General features: G+C 39.6%; 2 protein-coding genes across 4 annotated transcripts; one reads left to right on the forward strand and one right to left on the reverse strand.

Annotated features, from left to right (window-relative positions):
- Positions 1-3,206: 3,206 nt before the first annotated feature.
- TMEM70 (transmembrane protein 70) lies at positions 3,207-6,176 on the reverse strand. Of its 2 annotated transcripts, none has more exons than XM_037380082.1 (3): positions 5,850-6,176; positions 4,945-5,056; positions 3,207-3,872 (listed from the first exon to the last, which is right to left on the reverse strand). In XM_037380082.1, exons 1-3 carry the CDS (start codon positions 5,979-5,981, stop codon positions 3,424-3,426), a joined length of 693 nt encoding a protein of 230 aa, XP_037235979.1. In that variant the 5' UTR covers positions 5,982-6,176; the 3' UTR covers positions 3,207-3,423. The 2 variants fall into 2 exon arrangements, with proteins under 2 accessions (XP_037235979.1, XP_037235978.1); XM_037380081.1 differs by lacking the exon at positions 5,850-6,176 and adding an exon at positions 5,564-5,757.
- Positions 6,177-6,275: 99 nt separating this feature from the next.
- Positions 6,276-22,182, forward strand: ELOC (elongin C). Of its 2 annotated transcripts, XM_037380083.1 has the most exons (5): positions 6,296-6,374; positions 6,828-6,893; positions 14,768-14,828; positions 16,748-16,891; positions 19,550-22,182. In XM_037380083.1, the coding sequence occupies exons 3-5, from the start codon at positions 14,825-14,827 to the stop codon at positions 19,738-19,740; spliced, it is 339 nt and encodes a 112-aa protein (XP_037235980.1). In that variant the 5' UTR covers positions 6,296-6,374; positions 6,828-6,893; positions 14,768-14,824; the 3' UTR covers positions 19,741-22,182. The 2 variants fall into 2 exon arrangements, with proteins under 2 accessions (XP_037235981.1, XP_037235980.1); XM_037380084.1 differs by lacking the exon at positions 6,828-6,893 and having other exon boundaries at positions 6,276-6,374.
- Positions 22,183-23,960: the final 1,778 nt, after the last annotated feature.

Raw genomic sequence — 23,960 nt, forward strand, 5'->3', positions numbered from 1 at the left:
CTAGGTCTTATAAATCAATTGTTTCTTCTGTGTCAAACACAACTTACCTACACCCAAAGAAACATCAGCTGTTTCCGGGGATGAAAATGTTAGCGGGTAGTAATACTTCTGCAATTAGAACTGTTTTTCACCTAGTGTATAAAACTGAAGAAAAATAAACCAGAAGAAAATAGTAGTTCACAAAATCAATAGGATTGTGAAGGATATGGAGCTAACATAACCAGGCTTCGGGAATTACTGTTTATTGAAACACTCACGCTACAGTCAGTTCTCTTGCAGGATTTGTGAGCAGCAAGAGGTCCTGTTTTGCTCTGTGCATATTTCCTAGCTTAGGACACCAAGCATTTCAGAGCTCCCCACGTGGAAATGCACGTAAAACAGAAATGCATCTAGAAGTCTTTCTGGATTACATTTCCATTCCTTTATTTTGTTTCTGCCATTAAGAACAAACTACAGTTGTCTGAATACTAGTCTCTGCTGCTCTCAACAAATTCCAGGGATCTAAACCTGCCAAATACATGCAAGTATACTCGAATGCCGTGTGCAGGTTTGGGCCCCTCACTGCAGGAGGGACACTGAGGGGCTGGAGCGTGTCCAGAGACGGGCAGTGAAGCTGGTGGAGGGGCTGGAGCACAAGGCTTATGAGGAGCGGCTGGGGGAGCTGGGGGTGTTTAGCCTGGAGAAAAGGGGGCTCAGGGGGGATCCTGTCACTCTCTACCACTGCCTGAAAGGGGGTCGCAGCGAGGTGGGTGTCGGTCTCTTTTCCCCAGTAGCAAGCAATAGCACAAGTGGAAATGGCCACAAGTTGTACTAGGGGAGGTTTAGATTGGATGTTAGGAAAAATTTCTTCACCAAAAGGGCTGTCAAGCACTGGAACAGGCTGCCCAGGGAAGTGGTTGAGTCACCACCCCTGGAGGTATTTAAAAGACTTAGGGACATAGTCTAGTGGTGGATTTGGCAGTGCTGGGTTAACAGTCCAACTAGATGATCTTCAAGGTCTTTTCCAAACTAAATGATTCTATGATTCTAAGTACACACTGTAAGTAAAAATTGTAAAAAAGCCAGACCTGAGAATCCTAGGATCATATACAAGGACAGGCAGAGGTGGAAATGCTAACAGGGATGGGGCCAAAGCCATACATACTTGGAAACCGTAACAAATATGATGATTGGTTGTTTCCCAAACTGAGTTAGAGAAGTTAGCAGCAAACAAGGAATAAACAGGCAAATACTGTGCAAATCTAGTAAGTTTGGTCTTCCTTTTCTTTCATATAAAAATGCTATTAAAAGAAACTATGGAATCATAATTATTTTCAAGTTGCACATTGGAAATACGTTTTTCTGAAGACTACATCATGGCTAGAATCATCATCTATCTTCTGGTAGAAATCTGGATTTTTAAGTATTTTCTTTTTTAAATCATCTATGTGTCAGAAAGCCATCTACTAGCTTAACTTGCATTTCACTGCCACATGACAGAAAGAAGAAATGATATTTAACTTCCATACTTTTTTTGAGAAACTAGCCACTGGGATGGAAATCTCTTACTATTGCTTCTTAAATCTGAACAAGCCAAATCTCAAATTTAACAGTGACAATTCTCTGCAGTCTAAAGAAAAGGCTGAGGATTTTGATATTGCTCGAGGGGTACCTAAATATAATTACTTAAAGAGAATTTTGAGGCCTTTCCTCTACCTTCTCTTGCAAACTCTTCCTGTGCTCCCTGTATTTGGCATTTAAAGATGAAGTTAACTTCATCGGCAAGCACAAAGAGAGTGAACGCATCAGACAGGGAAAGAATGGAAAGTTTTTTAATTAAGTGTAAAACTTTATTTCAGCAAAGACAAGCAGTTCAACCAGGTTATCAGAGTTGCTTGTTACTGGCCTCACATCTTCAGTGTCACTTGTGGTAGTATGAAGTGATACTGGCTTAATGGGGCTAGATCAGGTTTATAAAGTTATAGCTGTGCCAATACAAAATAATTGCCTCAAAAATATCTGGATGAGATGTTTTGCTTTTTAATTACTCAGCAAGTACGTCAAGAGCAATTTCAACAGTCAGGAAAACATTTAAAAACACCGATGTTTTAATATGATCTATAGTGTCATCCTATGACAGGAAAATGAAATAATAGTCTTGGAAGATATTTAAACTTTAAAATACATTTTTTCAGTTAGACTTGGTAAACATCTGGAAAGGCAGCAATAAGTATTTTCTCCTTACTTGCAGTATCAGGATGACCTAATTAGTAGCAAGCATCAGATTTACTTACTACGAAGGGCACTGCTAATAGAAAAGGATTATTCTGATTTTTGCTTTTTCTTTTAAGTCAGCAATTTTTAAGTCTCAAAATATTTAGGCCCTTCATTATTTGAAAACAAGTATCTGTCAGTTTATGTGACAAACATCTCATTGGGCTAAAAACATTTAAACCCAGTTTCTGCATACCTGGAGTGCAGAACTAGTCACATGAAAAGATCTAATTCTCTTTTTACTTGAGCTAACAGTTATTTTCTTTGCAGTGCTAAAAATCAAGAGGCTTGTTTTTTAAAGCCACGAGATCTGAACAGTACTCTACAGGAGATTCTTTTTTGCTTCCTCACCTTACGTAAATCCTAACAGAATCCATTTTAGCTGCTAGTATTTTAAGTTGGTTCCAATACAGCAACTGTTTCCAACAGGATATTCACAAAGCAAATCCTATGCTAAGGTGCTTCTCCCCACCTAACTGAAGAGGCTTCTTGCTCTCAGCCTCTAGGGACAGGGCTGCTCAGAGTGGGACTCTAGCTTAAGAAAGCATTCAATAACTGTGAGTAGCTCGAGATTACCGTGATGCAGCCACCCTCCCGATCTTCTCCAGAGGCCTGCAGGCCTCTAGGAGGCTGTAGCAGGAACTAGCAACAATACATGCCTGCTATCTGAAGACTCCTGGCTACCGATGCTCTCACAAAGGGAAGTGAAAGCCAACTCCATTCCCTTTATACTGCCAGCAGCATTGATGAAAAAGCCCGGTCTTTTTGGATTAAGTACAATTTATCTTTAAGGCTTACAATCTTAATTATGTACTTGACAGGGTAATGAGTATTGATGATTTTTCTTATACAAATGGTATTTGAAATGGAGATGGTGAGATCATCGCACAGCCCATGCATTTTACAGTCCTCTTGCATAGTTAACAATAAAAAAAAAACAAGCACAAGACATATCGAAGCATATTTTTTTTACTGTTTTGTGTCATTAATTCTGAAGAAACCTTCACATCGTTTACAAGTTTTAAAAAATGGGTTTTTTTAAAATACATTCCAAAATGCATTTGGGGAACTCTAGTTATCTGATACTTAAGGAAGTGTAGAAATTTTACATTCTTTCACATATATAGCACTGCACCACGAACAATGATGGTGACATTTGTTATCTTCAAATTATTTCCTTTCATCAGCTTCCTTTTCCTCCTCTAAGTTAAAATAAAAGGATTTGTCATAGCCCATGAGATGGTTATAATCCTGAGGATTCGGGAAAAGCGTTGGATTAACAAGCATTGATTTAGTTTTAGCATAAAATGTTGTAAACATCTTGGTGATGTCAGGAATCTTTACATCTTTCTGATGGAAAACAGTCGCTTTTTCTGCCAAGATTGCATTGTATGTAATGGCTGTATATGTGTCCATTTCATCTTTATAATAGAGTCGAATCACATAGCCTTTTGTAAGTACATGCAAAGTAACCGGTGTTACAAACGTAAAAAATCCGATCAACCCATAAAACGCAGCTTGTATAACCAGACTTTCAAACCCAATACCAGTTTTGAGCATGATGTAGGGCATCATGAACAGGTTGAATACGCTGGTGGAGTAAGAGAAAAACCTCACACCTACATAAAACAAAACAAAACACAAAAAGGAACCAAAAGTTAATATTTATGAGTAGAATTTTTTCTTTAAGTACATAATGTTCTGCTACTATATATCAATGGTATTACTTGAACAGCTGAAGTAACTGAAAATCCACTTCCTTTTTTTTAAGCTCACAAAGAAACCATTTTAAGTTCAACCCTGTCTTGCCAGTGTTCTGGTTTGTTTATATGTTCATGTTGGGTTTATCAAAGCTGATAGCTGGCTCTATTTCTATGATGAAACCAGCCATTAGCTACTATGTAGCTAACTGACACCTCTGAAGCTTTTACTTCACAGATAGGAAACTGATTTCAAAAGAAACTTGACTCCAGTCATGGACACACATAATGGTAATCACCACAGATATGACTGGGAATTTCTTCACCAACGACTAACGTTGACATTCAGTGTGAGTTACAAAGAAGCTCGCTTGGTCCCCCACCACGCATAACTTGACAAACCTAGGTTATTCCATATTAGCAAGTACTCCACAGCCATCCTGCATGCAGCCTGAAAAACAGTAGTCAGTGTTGTGGATTACCCACAGTCCTTATGCCACCATGAGAACCTGCAGTCTAAGATGCTTAACATACTAAGCTACACTTCCTCCTTCTTTAAGACACATTTCAAAACCCCGTATCAGAAAACATCCCATGGATTACTTTTCAACAGGTCTTTGTAACATTAACCAGTCAAAGATCAACAAAGTCTCATTTCATCATATCTGTCTAGCTGGAAAGCATACAGAATGTAAATAGCAGGCACAGCTAGTCTTTCTTTGCTTCTGGGTCGGGTAATGCGCACTGAAGGCTGCAAGAGAAACAGAAGAAGGCTGTGGGGTTACAGAGGTGCACTGTACCTACAGAACTCCCTGCACACCTAAGTGTGGAAGAAGAAAGCAAGCATCATAACATTTTCTGCTGTACAGAGTATCCAGGTTTCAGTAGCATTGGAAAAGAGAACATTCAGCTTTATAACATTCCATTTTAAAGTTATTAAACACTACTAAATAAATACAAAAAGCAATACAACTCATTTCAATTCACATACCTAACACTGCCTTTGCCATATTTCCTTTATAAACTAATCTTCCATGTTCTGGGTGTTCATAAGGGGAGGATGTGCAGAGGCTGCGAAGAGCCACTCCTTGGAAAGATGCAACCTGAAGGACAAAAGCAGTACATGGCCAAGGAACATCAGTACCAATCTACACTTTATATATATACATACACACACATATATATATATACACACACACACGCAAAGCTTCTCCTTGCCTTGAACCTATTCCCAGATCTTAAATTAGGAACTGACATTAGGTTATACTACAAAGCATGCCACAAACTCCAACTAGTATACTGCTTGGCTATTTAGTAATCTTCCATCTAGATATGCCAAATCGGCACTAAATATTTGCAATCCCACTGACGAATACTAAACTTGCAATCATTTTACGTAGGGCTTAGCAGGGAGACATTCACAGCCCCCGCGCTTGCCAGGTCTCCTTTTGATCTCAGGTATGCCCTGAGGGGAACAGCAGTTCCCTCCTTAGATTCGCATTTTTTCGAAGGAAAAAGCCGCGAATCCGAGGACCGCCGCCCTCCCTCCGGCCGGCTCCTCCTGGGGAGCGGGACCGCGTCCCCTCACCGCCACCCCACCCCCCCACAACCTGCTGGGCCCTAGCGGCGGCGGGCAGGGCCCCCCGGTGGCAGGCGGCCGGCAGCCCGCGGTGAGCGGCGCCCCGCAGCCAGGCGGTGGCGGAGGCGGAGGCGCGCCGGCAACCGGCAGCCCGCAGCAGCAGCAGCATGTCGGGCCGCGTCCTGTTGCACCCGGCGAAGGGAGAGCGGGGAGCGGTGCGCCAGGCGACAGCCCCCGCCGCCCCGCAGCCCCGCGCTTTGGTTCCGCCCGCAGGAAGGGTCCGGCCTCATTCCACCGCGCCCCCGCCAGGCACCTGCCTGTAGCCTCCACCCGGCGACGCAGCACCCCGGCCCCGCGGGTGATGCGGTGGGTTTCTCAGACGGATCCCCAGTGATGCCACTGGCACTGCATTCGTAGGGGCATCCGGGCGCAGCAGGACCCGAGACCATACGCCCGCACAGTTAGGACCCGCGTGCAGCGAGTTTTGCACCCTGCCCGCCCCGGGCGCCGCCCGGTAAGACAGGCCCTCGGACGCCTCGGGTCCCGTCAGCCCCGAGGCAAGAAGCGCCACCCGGGCAACCCTGCCTCAACATCTCTCCCGAGCCGCTCCTAACATGGCGGACAGGCCCGGCTCCCCGGAACTACGCGCCCCAGCATGCATCACTCCCTGCCCGCACAGCATGCCGGGAGCCAGGCGCCGCACGCCTGCCAAGGACAGGGCGCGGGGGGAGCGCTCGCGCTGGGCCGGAAGTGACCCGTGACCTTACCGGAAGTTCTTGGGAGGCAGCTGGCCCGATACCGCGGGGGCCCTGCGAGCGGGGCGGAGGGAGCGGTGCTGACAAGTGAGTGGCCGTGGGGGCTAGCGCCGCGGGGGGTGGGAAGGCCCCGCTGCTGTCGTCGTCTGGGGGGGCTCGGCGGGTGGAAAATGGGGAAGGGGGACCCGCCGGGGCCTGCCCCTCGGAGGGAAGCGGCCCTCGCCCTCCGCGTCGCGCTCCCAGAGGCGGGGAGGGGGGAGGCGCTGGACGGGAGCTGGCCGCGGAGCGGGGAGACGTGGAGCGGCTGGGGGAGCGCGGGGAGCCGCCGGGAGGTGTGTGGAAGGGTGCGGTGCCAGGTCGGGGTTCCCCCGCCGGGACGGTGGCGAAGGGTGCGTTTCCCTCCTGTGAGTGCGGGAGCGAAGTGGTCTCCTTGAAATCCAGGCGCCCCCAGGCAAGGAGCTTCCCGGAATGGTGTTCTAATTAAATGTCGCTCTTAAACTTTCTCCGCCACAAACGACGTTTACCCTCTTCCCACGCCAGGCCCTAGAGAGAGGGGAATAAGGCCGAAAAAATTTAGGATGCACCCCCAGGGGTTGTTATACCAAGGTGAGAAGTGCTGGTTAACGCTCTTTAGCTGTAATGGTCGACGAGTATAAGCAAAGCAAGGTTGACGGAAATGGTGATACACTTATCTGTAGTAAGAAAAAAAGCTTTTGAGTACTGTGTGTTCCTCAGAGGGAGATTCTGCTTTAACATAAAGGAGGAGCTTGAGTATTAGTAAGTTGCTGATGGTTTCATATATATGCCTGAAAATGTGATGGGATGTTACCAGTTGACTCAGATGACCAGTTTAATCTTACACTATGTAATACTATGTGCAGAAATGTTAATAAAGATGTTTAATACTGTAGATTCTGAGTTAAGCTTTGCACTGTAGGGAGTCTGAGGTAGCCATATGCCATTTGTTTACTTGAGTTTGCTGAAGATTGTTTGCAAAAGTTCAATTTGGAAGCGAGCCAAAAAAAAGTAATAAATAGACAGAAGAGAGACCGTTAGAATAAGAATCACTTTGTGCACTTATTTCTGAATAATCCCTTATGTGTTCCAGTTTCCTCATTTTGCTGTACTAAGGAGAAAAAAATATAATTGAGAGAGAAATAATGTTTATTAACCTAATAGTTACTTAGAAGGGGAGTAAGTGCTAATTAGTTTTTCTGTAATACGTTGGCTCCCATCTTTGCACATATGTAGTACACACCTTATACCTTGAGATCTGCCTCCTAATGTGTTTAAATTATGCCAATAACATTTTCACTAACATTTCTCATTAACATTGGGAGTTTTAAGATAATCTTTAGAAACCTTCTGCACTTAATCACTTAATTTTTTTCTTGCTGTATCAGAGAAAGGTTGTTTGAGATTTCTTTTTTTATGCTAGAATGTGTGATGGTTTAGGTAGTCTTAATGTGAAGACGTAATACTGGTCGTGAGGAGATCCAGTTGATTCTCTGAAGTACCTTCTTCTGTCTCTCAACTTCTTATTTCTCTTTCTGGTATATTTGTGTTCATGTTTCTGTCCCTTATGCTTTGTGTGGGGATAAATGAATATCCATCCAAAGTATGCTTAGCTTTGTATGTTTTACTGTGTTTTAGCAATTCTCACTGTATATTACAAGAAACCCTTAAGTTTTGTTGTAAAAATACGGGGTTTGTCAGATTAAAATAAAGGAATTTTGATGTATTTTGACAACTTTTCTTGTACCTAGAAAGGTTCAAAGATTAATTATCTTCATTATGGGGTAATTTGCTTAATCAACTTTTTGATGAGTGCTTATAACAGTAAGGCAGAAATATATGCCCAACAAAATTTTGCATTGTACTAGCAGCTTTTTTCCCCCCTAATGGCAAAAGGTGTACAGTACAAGCTTTTATTGTATATTAGGAAGAAAACAGTAATAGCCCCCTGGCCATGGATTTTCTTTTGGGTTTCTTCCCCCCACCCCCTAAACTTCCTTGGGAATTACTGAAAAGGAAAATTTCCTTAGATAGAAAAAGAACATCTTATGTGAAATCCATATTGATAATCCATACACGGTATCCTACTTCATCTACAGTTTGTCTTAACTAGCATTCAGCTGTAGTATAATTTCCTGTCACACTTCTGTGTACCCCTGAACATTTAAATTTTAGTGCCCATAAGTATGTAATAGTGAATCAGCTGATTTGGAAATCGTGCTGTACCAGTTTTCCCTCATGTTTTTTCTAAATATATGTCTATCCTTATTTTCATTATTTTTTTGATGCATACTACACAATGAATACTAAACTGAAGAGCAGTGTCATTTTTAAACAAGTTAGTGAATCAAGAGTAGGACTAGAATTTAGGACTGAACAGTAGGAGGCTATGGTTTTAACACACAATAGCCTTTGTTTACTGATAAACTCTTACTAAAATGTGACTCAGAAAACATCACATTTGGCTTCTAAACTAACCTAGTAATTGTGAAGGCATTTGTGTTATTTGCCCCATATTTTGCAAAAATTTATAGTGTAAATACAGAAATGTCACCAACTGAAGCATTGAAAGCCATTGCACAGCTAATGAGTTGGAAGCCATCTGAGTTTCCTTAAACCAGAATCTGAATTTTTAAAGTGTTTTCTGTGGGATCAGAGAATCTGAGTGCTTGAATTATTGCATAGGTTCAGTTTCCTTGTGGTAACCAGAATAAAGCAATGGGGTTTTGGAATCTGTACTGTGGTTGCATGTGTCCAGTTAAATTAGTGTGTATCCTTCAGGTCTATTCTGGTCTCATTGACATACAAGATGTACAAGGAAATGATACTCTGGAAATTGTGGAAGCTTGGGAGATGAACACACAGCTGTGGGAGTAAGGTGGGAGGGTGATGGATATGCTTTGGGGTTTTTTTTCTTGCATGTGGTGCTTAAGAGAAGCAGGAAAGAGATCAAACTAAATTCACTATACCATAGGATTTCTTCTTAGAGTTTTAAGGAGGAAATTGAGATGTTTAAGTATGCTGGCTTATTTACCATGCCTTGTGTGGGTTAATTACCATGTTTTATTATGATGCTTTGCTCTATTCTGCCTTGTAGGTGTAAATATCCTAGCCAGTTGTAAAAGTTTTCAGTTCTGTAACATCTAATGAGAATTTTACACTTTCTGCAGCAAGAGCTTCCTTTTGAGACTGGCTAGAAAGTGTCTGTGCCAAATGTGCTAGTTTTAGTTGTATTCTCTCTCATTGATTAAGAAATGGCATGTCCTTTTTATGTAGTCTTTCTCTTGATGAATACAGTTTTTGCTCATCTCTTTTGTTTCTTTTTTTGTAGTTTGTGTTTGGTTTGTTTTTTAAAGAGGCAAGGCAGGAGAACAATAATGCCTAATATATGTGCTTTTTTGAGATTAAAGGCAGGGAGCTGAGCTACCTAATTGGTAATGCCATGTAAGTTTCTTGAAGCGGAAACGGAATCATGAATGTACTTCAACAGAAATTGGTGGTTCTTTGTAGGAGTCTGAAATAGTCAGGTCAGAAATACATAACAAAAAAGGCAAATGTTTGAGTGTCCGGAAAACTTGGATTGTTCTCTTCCCTACTGCTGCATTGGTGTAGTCTTAGTAAAACAAGACAGGCACTATAAAATCAGGAAAAGTAATTAAAATGTAGGTAGTTATCAGGCATCTTCAGAAATCACTTAACCTCTTTCTTCATTGTTGTCTTGGCAAATGATGTAATTTCTATTTTTTTCGCTATAGAGAAGAAAAATAATAGTGATATGTTTCACTATAAATAGTGTATTCAAAAATACACTGTAAGAAAAGAATTTCTGGTGAGAGAACATACTGGGTCACTAGACTTTTGTGTTTCTAACCCATTTTTTAAAGGCTTAAGGACATGCAATTATCAATTTAAAAAAAAATTGTGCAGAAGTTTTCCCTCCCTACCTTTTACTGTATGAACAAGTGATAACTTCTGTGTGGCAGCGATTTCTACATCCTTCATCTGTCCTCTTTCTTTTCTGTGCGTGGGTTTTTTTTTTCTGGGTTTGGGGGATGTCAAACAGCAAATTGAGATTTTTATCAAAAATATATAAAATACTGCATGTTTTCTGTGCCAGTTTTTCAGTGTATTTCTTCTGTTGTTCCCACTTATTTTTATGTCAGCTTATGAACCATTAAGATATTTGACTGAAAAAATAAGCTGTGGCTTGTGCAAGATCATGTTGATACTGGTAACATGAGTGTCGCTGTTGGGAAGAAGATGCTTTTCACAAAATAATAATTTTGAACTGCAGTGTGTTCTAATCTTCCCAAAGTGTCATGACATACTGAACATTTCTTGATCCAGAAGAGGAACCAATACATGCTAACAGGTTATTATTGGGGTGTTTTTTAGGTTTTTAAGGTTTCCCAGGTTGCTTGATTTTCTTTTCTTCTCTCCTTTTTTGTTGCATTGACTCTCTGAATTTTCAGTATTCTCTGCCATCCATATTTTGTCAGGAGTAAATCTGTACTTCTGACAGTATTTACAATTATCTTTTTAGATATTTTTTTTTCCTGGGTATTACTCATCTCAGAATAGAAAGTGAGTGAAACCAAACTCTATCCCTTGCTTACATGTCTAATGGGTCATGTAATGGAACCTATGATGTCTTTTTCTGAAAAGCAGGTAGACTTTCTCTATCTTTTACTCTTGACAATAGAGTGTTAGTTTTGTTCTATATTTGGAACCAAACTTGGATTCTGAAATAGCAGATTTTTTAAATTTTTTTTTGTTTACGTTCATTTGTTGGACTTAAACTGAGGAATAATGTTGGCATACTTCTCCTTCTTGATGTTTATCCTTTTAATGAATTGTTATATTTATCTTAATTTCAATTGTATTTTGCTGAGCTAAGTGTGCAAGATTATTTTTCTTTTATGCAACAGGCTCTTTGGTAATATGAATAGTTCCTTTCTGTAGTTCTTGTAACTAGAACTTTTTTCTTGAAAACAGGAATTTGGAATTGCATGTTGTATTCCATACAAGTTGTTGATAGTGTCCAGCAATGTTCGTATTTCCTATCTCTGTTGCAAAGAAAACCTTGATGTGCGTTTGCCTCTTCCCCTGCCTTTTCTTTTTCGCCCCTACAGAGCTGTATCAGTTTATAGTTGACCACAAAATGAGTATACTCCCAAGTGACAAGCCCTGACTACATGAAAGAAGCTTGTATCTGTCCCTAAGTGCAGGAATCTTGCATTGCGTATGAATTATTTTCATGTGACATCTAGTATTTTACTTTTCAAGATGGGTCACTTGTGTGTGTGATACTCTGTGCCCCTCTTGGTGCAGTGCTTTCCACTTCTGTGGCATGTACATCTACCTATTCTTTTCTGGCAGCACTGTTTTAGAAAAAAAAAAATATAATTTTTGGAGGAACTAGTAATGCTTTTCTAGTCCAGTTATTCCATGTTTGCAATGTGGTACTGTATTCTTGCAGAAAGTTTCTTTCTCATTTTAAGATTACCCTCTTACCACATTTCATTTAACCTCAGTTGATTTACTGAGTCCAGGTTGCATCTCGTTTGAGTTTCCTGTTCTCAAGAAAATGATTGATTCATTTTTTAGGTGTTGGATTAGTCGAGCATGTCCTATGTCTGCTAATGCTTGCTGCATTTTTATCAGGTTTTCCTTTTTAATACAATTGAATTCAGACCACTGAGCCTGATAGGTTTTTTTTTTTCTTTAAGTGTTAACTACTGGGTTTTGTGTTTTTTCCTGTCTAATCATATGATAGCACATTTCATGTGATTTTATTAAAATGCTCATTGTGATTTTTTTTGAACAGCTGTAATGTTTTGGTGTAGACATTTTTTCAGTTCCTCAGCTTCATTGTATTAGCCTCTGCAAGTCATGCTTTTACCTTGAAAGGTGTGAATATATTTGCATTCCCTCCAACTAGCCTGTCTATCCCTGTATTTAGTGGTATTGTTTTGTAAACCAAGGCACATCTTGGAGTCACCAGTACATCTATAAAATGGTATCGCTTCTTCTGTGTGTTTTTTTTTTTTTAATTATTATTTATAAATCAGAAGCGGTTTCACTACTCTCTTGGAATGTAGGGAAGGGTTTTGTGGCTACAGAAAGAGGTGGCAAAAGTGATCCTCTTCTGCAAAGTAGAGGTAAATAATGTAAGCTATCCCTTCAGTTCCTGAGCAACAGATACTCTCCAATACAGTGCTTAATTTCCATTTACAAACTGTTGAAATACAGTGAAGGGTTTCGTCAGTGTTGTGCTACAACTGTTCCAGCACCCAAATAATTACCTTGGATGAGTTCCTGGAATTACTGAAAATGGCAAAGGCATTTAACACTTGATTTAAGGTATCTCTATGACAGTGTACACAGCTTAACTCTCAAAGGGCATCTTGAATGTGCCTTACACTCAGGAACTTTTCACCTGCAAGAGTACAGGTGAAGGTGTTTTTTATACCTGTGGGGAAGGAAGATATTTTATAAGCTATTTCTGTACACTAAGGATCACTTTCAAAGACAACAATGTAAGTGGGGGCTGCTTTTTGCTCAGTTCTCCACAGGCAACTAAAAAAAATCGGTTATGCATGTAGTTTGATTAAGTGTACATAACAAAGTGCCTTCTTGTGAAAGCTTGAGGAAACATTTGGACTTTTTCATATTTGTAGCTATGAAAAAAGGGAGATAGAACAAATCGGCACCAAAGTGCTGTTGAGAAGTGAAGCTATTGGCAATAGTGAAGAGCTGTATTTTCTGAAGAGATGCAGAGATCTCTGTAAAACTTCCTGCAGATCTTGCAGCTCCCTCCCCAGCTTGCTTGCTTTTCTTGCTGAGCTTTTACTAGACAGAGAGGAGGGAGGGGATGGTGGGAGTGGTCTCTTCTGTTTTTTTTACACCTCCCTCTCTAGAGTCCTTTTCTAGTGAGTAATTGCAGTTCATGCCTCTTGTTCTTTCTTTGTTTTTGAAGCAACAACATGGATTTTCAGAATTCTTAACAGTCTCTTTGCTGCCCCTGACCCCGTATATCGGCTGGAAAGCCACCCAGAATCACTGGGGCTCTTTTCTTGAACCTGTGGGCACACAACAGTAGTTCATTGATTTGTACCCGGTTAATGTTTGGAGAGTAGCTGTCGATGTGAAAGGAATTTCAGGGCAGCAGATACGTGGGTGGAATCTCTCTTCTGAAGTTTTCTCTTCCACAACAGAGATGCAGTTCAGCATAAAGAAATATATGTTGTATCTGAACGCATCAGATATGTTTTTCAAATAAGTACTTCCATTTCTCTAACTCTTTGGATTCATTTACAAGGTGAAACACGCATGCAGCAAGCTGGATGTCAGTTTATAAGCTGTGGAAGCTCCTGGTTAACTTATCATGTGAATACCTACATTAAATGTTTGAAGTGGATTCCCTAAATGACGTTGGTGGTGGCTGTATCAGGAACTGTCAATCTTTTGGGAAGGACAGGTTGAAGGCCAGGTATTCAGCATACACTGATTAGACTGATCCCTGAGCCTTCTCTTCTCCAGCCTAAACAACCCCAGTTCTCCCAGCCTCTCCCCATATGACAGGTGCTGCTATCCCTTGTTCATCTCTGTGGCCCTACGCAGGATTCAGTTCATTTTGGAATGTACTGGGGAGTCCAGAGCTGGACCCAGCACTGCAGACATGTCCTACTAGTGCTGAGTGGAGGGGCAGGATCCCTTGCCTCAGCCTGCTGGCAACACTCCTAATAGAGCCCAGGGTGTTGTTGGCCGCCTTTGTTGCAAGGGTACATTGCTGGCTTGTGTCCAACGTGGTGTCCATCAGCACCCCCAGGTCTTTCTGCAAAGGTGCTTTCCAGGTGGTCAGCCTCCAGACGGTACTGGTGCCTGGGGTAATTCTTCTGAAGGTGCAAGGGTTTGCATTTGCCTTTGATGAACTTTACAGGTTTCCTGTTGGCCCCTTTCTCCAGCTTGTAAAGGTCCCTGTGAATGACAGGCCAGCCACTCATCTATTCACAGCATAGTGGACTGTTCTCAGACTTTATTTTTCTTTTCTTTTTCCCTGTAGACAAACCATTAAATCTCTGAAGTGCCTTTTGCAGTGTGGCAAGATTTGTTTTCTTTACCTCCCCAATACCATAGCATGGGTGGTGTCCACAGTGATAAAAATTGTGAGGCTCTTGAAATAACTCTGGCTTTATAGTCAAGGGTCTTCAAAAAGCTTAGGGGAACAAGTTCTTTACAAACTATGATAAAATTTAGAGTTTCTTGAATATTGTAGGGATCTCTGGACAGCAAAGATATGTTTTAAAAAGTAGTATTTTCAGAATGTAATGCTCATCAACTTGCATGGAGTATTATATATTCTTTTCTGACGAGCATTTATGATAACATAAAGGCTAATAACTAAAGCTGACTTTAAGAAATTGTACTGCTGACTGAAAATACTGCCTCTTGTGTTTTTTCAGACACTCCTATTGCAAAAGCTGCTGTTGAAAAGAAACAATTTTTTTAATAAGAAGAGAATGGGTAAGTTCATCTTAGAGTTTGGATTCTTTTGTTTCCTATAATGTGAAGCATTTTCTCTCCTACATGAGTAGAGGAGGTAGATTGGAAGACTTTAAATGTTGATCTTGTCACTGTTGTAGCTTTAAAAGTTAATGGAACTTCATACAAATGTTTTTTAGGAGGACTTTCTCAAGTGACTGTTGATTTGTTGAAAGACTTGTTCAGAGTGCATTTATCTAACAATAAATTTCACTTGCTTAATATGCATAGTGCTGAAAATGTACAGACTAAACCAGGATGCCTTTAGGCTTTTACAGCCCTAAACTTTTAGACAGTGGACAGGAAAATTTCACTATGTACTGTTTTAAATATTTTTTGTTTGTTAACTAAGGTCAGCCTTTTGATTTCTGGTTAAGATCATAATAAGGACTGATTTCTGATAAATAACATTGTATGTATGATCTGACAAAATGTATCTGCCTCTACAAATGACTGATTTATGAAATGTGATTGGACAGGTTCTGGTTTTATCTATACTATTTCTGAATGTATTCTAGCATGTTTGGCACTGGCACTGCTTTGTCAGAATTGGCAATAACTACATGGTAACTAAGATACTGCAAGGTACTTATTCTAAGATAATTAATATAATTTCTATTCTTTGTTTTGTCAGAAGGAGAAACAATACTAACAATCAAATGTCAAGTTTGTAGTCTAAACCTGTTTCATCTTCCATACTTCAGCATACAGTCACGAAATACTGGCAGTATATTACTTTTCTAGAAGTGTACAGATATGTTTCCAAGCTGAAAGAACTTCCAGGACTTTCATTTTTAACTTTCTGTCCAGACTAATACTGTTTTGAAAATCAAATTCTATATGCAGTGTCAAATTCAAGTATTTTTTAATAGAATTCTAGCAATGCTTGCTATATTAGTCCCTCAGAAAATCCAGTATTTGAAAGAAGGCATTTACTTTCCAGTTTGAATTTGATAGGATTGCATATTTAGTGGGGTGGGTGGTGGGTTTTTTCCATTTTTCAGAAATATTTTAATACTGGCACAGTCTTTATTACTTGAGAGTTTACAAGAACATAACAACCAACTACAGAGACAGTCTCCTCTGTGTGTTGGTGTCCTATAGCGTGAGCACTGTGCAGGCACAAAGTAGTCAGTGGTTCCTACCCCAGAGAGCGTGCTGTTGAAACTAAGGCAGGTGCAGGGTGGAGAAACTGGTAAGTTCTAGAGAAATGAAGCAGAGTGGATATATATATTGAGACAAAAAGGAAACTGGAAAAGCACAGTCAAAACTGCTGTGGGGAGGATTTCCAGATTTTCTTGGTTTTAGTGCTTTTGCACTTTCCCTGTTTTCCACCAAAGGTCACAATATGGGTATGCGCAAACACTGTACAGTTCTGGGTCTGGCTGGGCAATGGGGGACGATGACTCTTACTTCATGTCATTTCTTCAGTACAGGAATACTGACTGCTTTTATTCTTATCTGTGTTTCAAGCTGTGCTTTTTTTTCCCCTTGCAGTCTACTTTTAAATATTAAATATGTATTTAGATAAGCTCTAGTAAAGTACTAGTATGATAAACATGGCAGTAGCCTTATGGAGGGAAGCAGTAGTGTGTTCAATTCAATTGTTCTCAATTGTCTAAAGGAAAATTTCATCCCTATGTAGATTGTAGAAATCATGTCAGAATTTGGCAGAGAAGAGATGTTAATAAAAAAATCCTACTTTTGCAAAAATTTTTACTTTAAAACAGATTTCTGAGCACTTTGGAGTCATCTTCAAATATGCAAAATGCTGTTGTCTTCTGGTTTTATTGGGTTCTTTGGTCTGCAGACATAGTCATAGAAGAGACTGCAGCTTGCATTCTTAGCAGTGTGAATCAGTCATTGTGTTCTGAAACTGTCAAATCTGTTTTCCTTTATAGATGGAGAAGAGAAAACATACGGTGGGTGTGAGGGCCCAGATGCTATGTATGTGAAGTTAATATCCTCTGATGGCCATGAGTTCATTGTAAAAAGAGAGCATGCATTAACATCAGGAACAATAAAAGCTATGTTGAGTGGACCAGGTAGGTACAAAAGATTTAGTACATTTATGTCCTTTGCTTTCACATTCAGACAGTTTGAATTTATATCATGCAGTAAGATAAAGTTGGAATAAATGATAGCCTTTCAAGATCCTGCCTAGTTCCTGTTTCCAGTGGTATTGTGCTACCAGTCATATAACTGGACTCTGTCTGCTTAGGACAGTTAGTGATCTTAGTGTCATTACTACTAGCTTCGCATGGTATGAGAAGTTGAGGGTATTAGGTGAAATGTATAGCTGTCAAGTTCAAAACAAAAACAAGAGTTGGTAGTTCTTTGTTGCCACCTCCATGGTGGAACTTAAGAGTATTCTGTACTGGGTCTAGCTGGTATGGACTTAATTTTCTTCATAACAGTTCATATGGTTCTGCGTTCTAGATTTGTGACCAAAACAAAGTGGATAACAATGCTTTAGCTATTCCTGAATGCTTGCACAGTGTCTAGGCCTTCATTGCTCCTCACTGGTCCCCCCTCCCAGTGAATAAATAGGGGGGTGTATGAGAGGCTGGGAGGGATCATGACCAGGCAGATGACCCAAACAACCATGCCATATAATGTCATGCTCAGAAGTAAAAAAGAAGAGTGGTTTAGGGAGGTTAGCCATCCTTTGCTTGGAACTGGCTGAGTATCAGTCTACCCATGGGAGGTGGCGAGTGATTACCTTTGCATCAGTAGTTCCACTTGTCTTTCTCTTATTAAATGATTTTTTATCTCAATCCATGAGTTTTTTTGCTTTTACTCTTCCTTCCCTCTTCCCTTGTTCACTGCATGAGGAAGTGAGCAGGTGGCTGTGTGGTGCGTAGCCACCTACTGGGGTTTAGGCCACAACATGTTCACAAGACCCTAGAGCAAGGAGTTTCTGAGCTCAATGACAAAAGTTAGCTTAAGTTTGAGATGGGGGTAGATAATCTTACAGATGGAATGAACCTTATGTGTTACTGCATATGTAAGACTACCTCTGGTTTGAGAAGTGTCTAATTCTTAAAAGACCGAAAGGGTGGAGGAGAGAACAGGAAGAAGTTAATGTGTGTGCTTTCCCTCTTCCATACCCTTATCCTGTATGTTTAACTTCGGTCACTTGGGTGGTGGGGGTAGGCTACGTAGAGCCCTGGTTTAAGTATGGTCGTTCTTATGTTCTCCTTTGGATTCTGGCAAGGGGGATTACTGAAGAGATCCATTTGCTTAGCATATTTTTAAATTACTTTGTAATAATTGGGTAAACTGAACAATTAAAATTCTCAGCTTATTGTTCTGCTAAATGTCACTGTAATGGTTGCACTGACAAGAATGTAGCAGGTCTGCTGTGTCTGATCCACTCTGTATCAGCCTTCCAGACACGTAAGGGGAAGAGTAGTTACAAGACCTGCTCTGAACTTGTTCCACAAACAATGTCAAGGAATAAAAGGCGAAGTACCCTGCTTAGAGGGCTAGAAACCTGACTCTGTAAGGGCATCAGCATTCAAGAATATTTTCTATAAAAACTAGCAAGATAAATGGGTTCACAAGGAAAAGTTCTCTTGCTGTCTACTTCAGTAGGTCGTAATTTCACTGCGGTGTAAGCATTCTCTATTTCAGTACTGTGACATTGCCAATATGCTAATATTTCTTCTGTTGCTTCCTACTGTTCCTGTACTAGAATTCAAGCCAGATTGGCTTCAGTACATGCAGATATTTCTACATAAATGTGTAGACATTACTAAATAGGGACTCCTATAGAAATAGTGGGAACCAAACATTCCAAGTGTCCCATAAATATGGAGTATGTGTTATTGGGTTTTGTATTGTCTTTCAACTCTAATGAGTTGAAACTTTGTGTCTTTCAATGTCTTTCAACTTAATGAGTTGAAAGTCCAGAGAAATGAGAAAGAGGGACAAAGATAACAGTAGAAAGGCTGTGGAACTAACCACAGGATGACTTCCAATCATCCATATTTCATGCCTAAAGGCACTATAGAAAACTAATGTCAAATGTACTTGTATTTTGAGGTTTGAGCTTTGGATAAATTCTTCAATATTTAATATGGGTAAAGTTGTGCTGTATGTAAGCTTTCCTCTAGTACAACTAGGGCGTCCCTCTCCCTCCTGCCTGCCTGTTTTCACAGCTCATCAGATTAATGTTTCATTGATGTTTCAACCCTCTGTCAAATCTACCTGAAACTGACTTGGGAAATCCAAAACTAGGGGGGTCACAGAAGGGACTACTGCTAAGTGTGCATATGTAGATATGGAACATCTATAAACCATTTTTTTCTTGGATAAGACAGCTAGAAATTTGGATTGGTACCTTTTTTTTTTAAAACGTTGCTGTGACATTTAGAGCTGAGCACACTACAACTTTAGAGCACCTATCAAGCAAGCATCAGAATTAAACCTACATTTCTGGTGTAGTTGTTCAGAATATTGTTAGTAGGCTGCAGCCAAAGTAAACATTTTGTAACAGGGGAATCTTAATATTCTTGGGGGTTGTGAATGTGGCACATTGTGCTCTGCACTGCAGAATCTAATACTTGGGAATATGGGATTTAGGCAAGTCTATTTAGAGTGTGTTGTATTAGAATGGTAAAGTGTTTCATTTTGCAGTGAATTGAGATTCTGACTTTTGGTTTGGTGTTCTGTGTTTTCTCGTGTTTGTTTTTCTACAGGACAGTTTGCAGAAAATGAAACAAATGAGGTGAATTTTAGAGAGATCCCATCCCATGTCCTATCCAAAGTATGCATGTATTTTACCTACAAGGTCCGCTATACTAACAGCTCTACGGAGATTCCTGAATTCCCAATTGCACCTGAAATTGCACTGGAACTTCTGATGGCTGCAAACTTCTTAGATTGTTAAATAAAATAAATTATAATAAAAAATGTAAAACTTTTTCCAGTATTTAATACATGTAGTTCAGTTAGTAACTTTTTTCAGATAGCATGTTGCGTGTGTGCTGTTGAGAACTGTAAAGTTCACTGCAGAGGCAATTGCCTTCAGTCCTTTTGCATATAGCAATCATTCAGTTGAAGTTTGTTTTGCTGCTTACACAAATAAGGACCTTTTCACAAACTTGAGACAAATAAACAGATATGCCAATTAGTAGATGGCTATGCCTTATCCTTTAGGTGTGGTAGAACTTTCCTTTAATACAATGACCATAGAAAATACTGGAGTTTAGTCTAATGCTCTCTAAAATGTAATTATAGTTAAATACGAGTAGCTGTTTAGGATTTCTAATTTTCTCTTACTGTTAAAGTTTCTAAACATCTGAACTTAATCTCCTTTGTAAGATAGCTGTCCTTTAGCATAGTTAATACTAACTAGATTAGAAGTGCCCTCCCTAAGGTTTGTATACTGAGAGCAATATTCCATTTAGGTTGAAAGTGGAATATGTAGGAGAATGCCTAAGGCTTTTAATTTAAATCATAGTATAGACGTGTAACAGTGTACTTGATACATTTTTCTTTTATAATCTAAATTTTTCCCATTAGTAGTTACAGTTAAGTCACTTGTCTGCACAGTAAAACTGTGATCCTACTGACAGTGGCTTTTAAGGGGAAAAATAATTGTTACAATCTGTGTATATTATCTTCTATATAACATATAAAGTTATTCATAATGTACTGTCACTTGACCCGATATGGTTTTTATATGGTTTCAGTTATGGTTTATTTCCATTGTTGTGATTGGTTATGTAAAGTCTGTATTTAGAGGGGTAGTCATATAAATTTTGTAACATAGCAACTGAAAAGACAGCAGTTATCCTATCTTTTATCTCTTCCTCGACCTCTCCCTTGTCCACAGAAAAAGACCGTGAAAGGTGGAGGTCTTTTATATTTGGAGGAAAGGGCATTAAGCAGATGTTTAAGGAGCTGTTTTATAAATTTCATAGGTGTTTCCAATGTTTTTACAAATATTTTAGGGGAAAAGGATTGGCAAGCCGCTGAGTGACATATTACTAGAGTGGAACACATCATCTCTGGGTAGTTCCTGCCGGTAGTTGCCTATGCTATCAGTTCTTTGTTCAAAACAGGTTTCCATAAAGAAAAAAAAAACAAACCACCAAAAACTTGAGACAAGAAGTTGCTTTTGGTTCAGCTGCAGCCTGAAGAACCCTTCTGCCAAAATCATTTGTAAATGAGAATAAATCTAGTGCATCATAAAAAATGATGCAAGAACAATGTAGTTAGCATTTCCATCAGCTGCCACTGCTTCAGCTTTGTTTTGATCAAGAAGTGGTTTGGTCTTTCATGGAAAAATCCCATTGACAGATGGTGGGACCTCTATTGATGTATTGACTCATGGTGAATTTAGAGGGCTGAAACTCTCCTCTAAACCTGTTTGCCAACAGAAATACAACTTTGAAGAGATTTTTCTTGGGGAAAAACCTAGTAACTTACATAGACTATGCAGTCTGCCCATGGAGGAGTTCAGTCCCGACAAATGAAATTTTACTCTGGGCTTGAACAACGCTTGATAGACAAGCTGATATTTGTTGATGTGTTGATAGATTAGCTGACATTTATTCACATCACATACTTTGGCACAATTTATTGTGTTTAATGTGGGGATGTTTAAGACTAGATTGGTTTTGCACGATAAAGCTGAAGTGCATTGCAAGGTGATTGTCTGAAAACCTGTCTTTAAAGCGCTCTGGTTAGTGCTGTTAGTAGTAACTGATTGTCAAGAGCACTAAAAAGGTAAACATAAACCAGAGATAACCCTGCTATGCTGCTTTTGTTAGAGCCACTAGGAATACCCTAAAAGGTCAAGTAATACTGACATGGATATTTTAGTCCCAACTACATTTCAGTCTGAGTGTCTTAAGTTCTTTGGCCATTTTTAATAGTCTTGAGGTTAATGACTTGAAGTTGAAAATTAGTTTAAAATGGAAGTTAGAAGGATGTAATTTTTTTTAATTTTCATTCTGCACCACCACCCCCCTTTTAAGCATTCCAGAACAATCTCCTGTTAAAATACATTGCATTTTATGATACCATACTTCAGCAGTAAGGTAAAATAATTGATTTAGTTCTGAATAATAATTTTGTTGGTTTTTCTTCAGCTTAATGTATCATACAGTAGCTTTGAACACTCAGGAAATGCAGTAGTGTCCTAGAGCACACTATTGCAAAACCACTGGCTGTTAAAACTAACCCAATTTCTAAGGGGGAGGGGGGCAGAGGGAATTAGTGCAATTTCATGATAGTACATGGGTATGCTATTATCAGACAATTGGAAACTTACCACGCTTAACCCCTGAGTTCTAAATAAATTTCAAGATTGAAAATTTTTAAACCTGTGTTTCTGTTGATTTATGATTTCTCAGAGGAAGTATTCCTACATAGCAGCATAATTTTGATGGTTCTGTGGTGAGCAAGTTGCTAATAAGTATTTGGGTAGTAGGTTGTGAAACTGCGTACATAAAATTAAAGTTGTTTTTTTTCACAGCACTGAAGAATTTAATAGATTTAATGTATTTTGTTGTCTTTGTGCTCCTCTGAGTTACAAGTATGCACAATTCTCAGAAACAACCCGGTACTAAAAAAGGATGGTATTTCTGAACAGCCTTGAAGAAGATATTTTTGAAGACTTCAAGTGTCCATAATACTCCTTTTTACTTAGTAAGCTAGTCCTGTATCTGATGGTTCAAATTTTGAACAGAATCACTAATGTAGCGATAAAAACTTCCAGATTCTTCACTAACTATGCAATGAGAAAAGTCCTGCTGGGTTATGGTATTTCATCATTTGAGCATGTATAAGATGCTGAAGAAGTCTCTGATGGTCTCCAACATGAAATGGTCTGTGCATCTGGAATGATCAGAGCTCCATTCCGCAAGACATTAAATTCTTTTTTTTTTTTTTTGTTTTGAGGTCAAGGAGAGGCAGATTCACCATGAAGATTCACCATGCCATTACATTCAACAGCTGTGTTGAACGTGATGTCTAAAAGGCATTTCATACTTAACACTACTAAGCGTGGAAATTTGGTTACTTCTGTCTGCGTTTGTTGTGTGTATCATAATTCACAGGCCCAAGTTGCAGCAGTGGCTGTGTTTTTCACCCTTTCTTGTTTTCACTTTTCCTGTTGAAAGGGGTTTCCCAACACCTGCCTGAATCTGTTTGTTTATGTGCTATGTAAAGTGGGCAAGGAAATTAACTGTGCAGGTAAGTTCTTTTCAGTCCATGTTTTATGTCCCCAGTTTTAATTATTTTGTTGTGTCAAATGTTGCAGTATAATTTGAGAGAGTAACAGCTGCAGAGTCAACAAAGCAGAGGTGTTAGTGTGTAGGTACTAACAAGAAATTGCAGCTTTCTAGCTGAAAACTAAGGGTGGAGACTGTGGTATAAACTTAATTTTTACAACGAAATGGGAAGAAAAATAGCAGGACACTTATTATTTTAAGACTGAGTGGATTTGGAAATGAAACTATTATGCTGTTTTTTGAAGACAGGCCAAAGCTTTGCAATTAGCAAAAAAGGCATTAGGTAGTTTTTCTCATGGAAAAAAGTCAACTTTGAAGGATTTTTTTGACACATAATAACTGGATTGGAATTGGATTTCTTTTTAAATGTAGCTTATTAGGTGGCAATTTTATTGGAAGATACCAATGCTGTGAGCTCGATGTGTTGAATGATTGGAAGGGGCTAAAGAAGAGCACATGGTAGATTTGTGATTATCAGCCACCTGTGAGGCTTTCTTCGAGTGTCATCACTAGGGCAGCATGAAGAAAGAATGGTGGGGTTTTTTATCAGTTCAGGTGTTTAACAAGTGTTATTGGTCATGAAATAAAGCATGAGTATGTTTACATCTAAAACAAGGTTAGGTGCAATCTCCTATGGAGAGAAGGTCACTGAGATAAAAAAAGATAAAAGAAGATCTTCACTTTGTCATTGCTATGTTTGTGTTTACAGAGTTCTGGATTTCCCTCCCACACTATGTGGAGGAGAATCAGAGATGCAAGATCACGGTTGTTCTTTGGACAGTTTTCAGGATTTAAATCATGTAAATATTTTGGTGCCTCACTTGTTCAGGGTAGAATTGGAAAACTAAGTAAATTGCTGCTGAAATAC

This window comes from Falco rusticolus, chromosome 3, assembly GCF_015220075.1.
Source record: "Falco rusticolus isolate bFalRus1 chromosome 3, bFalRus1.pri, whole genome shotgun sequence".
Lineage (NCBI taxonomy): Eukaryota > Metazoa > Chordata > Aves > Falconiformes > Falconidae > Falco > Falco rusticolus.

What these genes read in the sequence shown, in the direction of transcription:
- TMEM70 (XM_037380081.1), bottom strand. Translation starts at nt 5,701, where the DNA reads ATGCTGCTGCTGCTGCGGGCTGCCGGTTGCCGGCGCGCCTCCGCCTCC. An exon ending in CCGCCGCTAGGGCCCAGCAG is followed by an intron (nt 5,057 to 5,563) that starts GTTGTGGGGGGG and finishes TTTGTCCTTCAG; the next exon opens with GTTGCATCTTTCCAAGGAGT. An exon ending in TATGGCAAAGGCAGTGTTAG is followed by an intron (nt 3,873 to 4,944) that starts GTATGTGAATTG and finishes TGTTTTATGTAG; the next exon opens with GTGTGAGGTTTTTCTCTTAC.
- ELOC (XM_037380084.1), top strand. An exon ending in AGCTATGTTGAGTGGACCAG is followed by an intron (nt 16,892 to 19,549) that starts GTAGGTACAAAA and finishes GTTTTTCTACAG; the next exon opens with GACAGTTTGCAGAAAATGAA.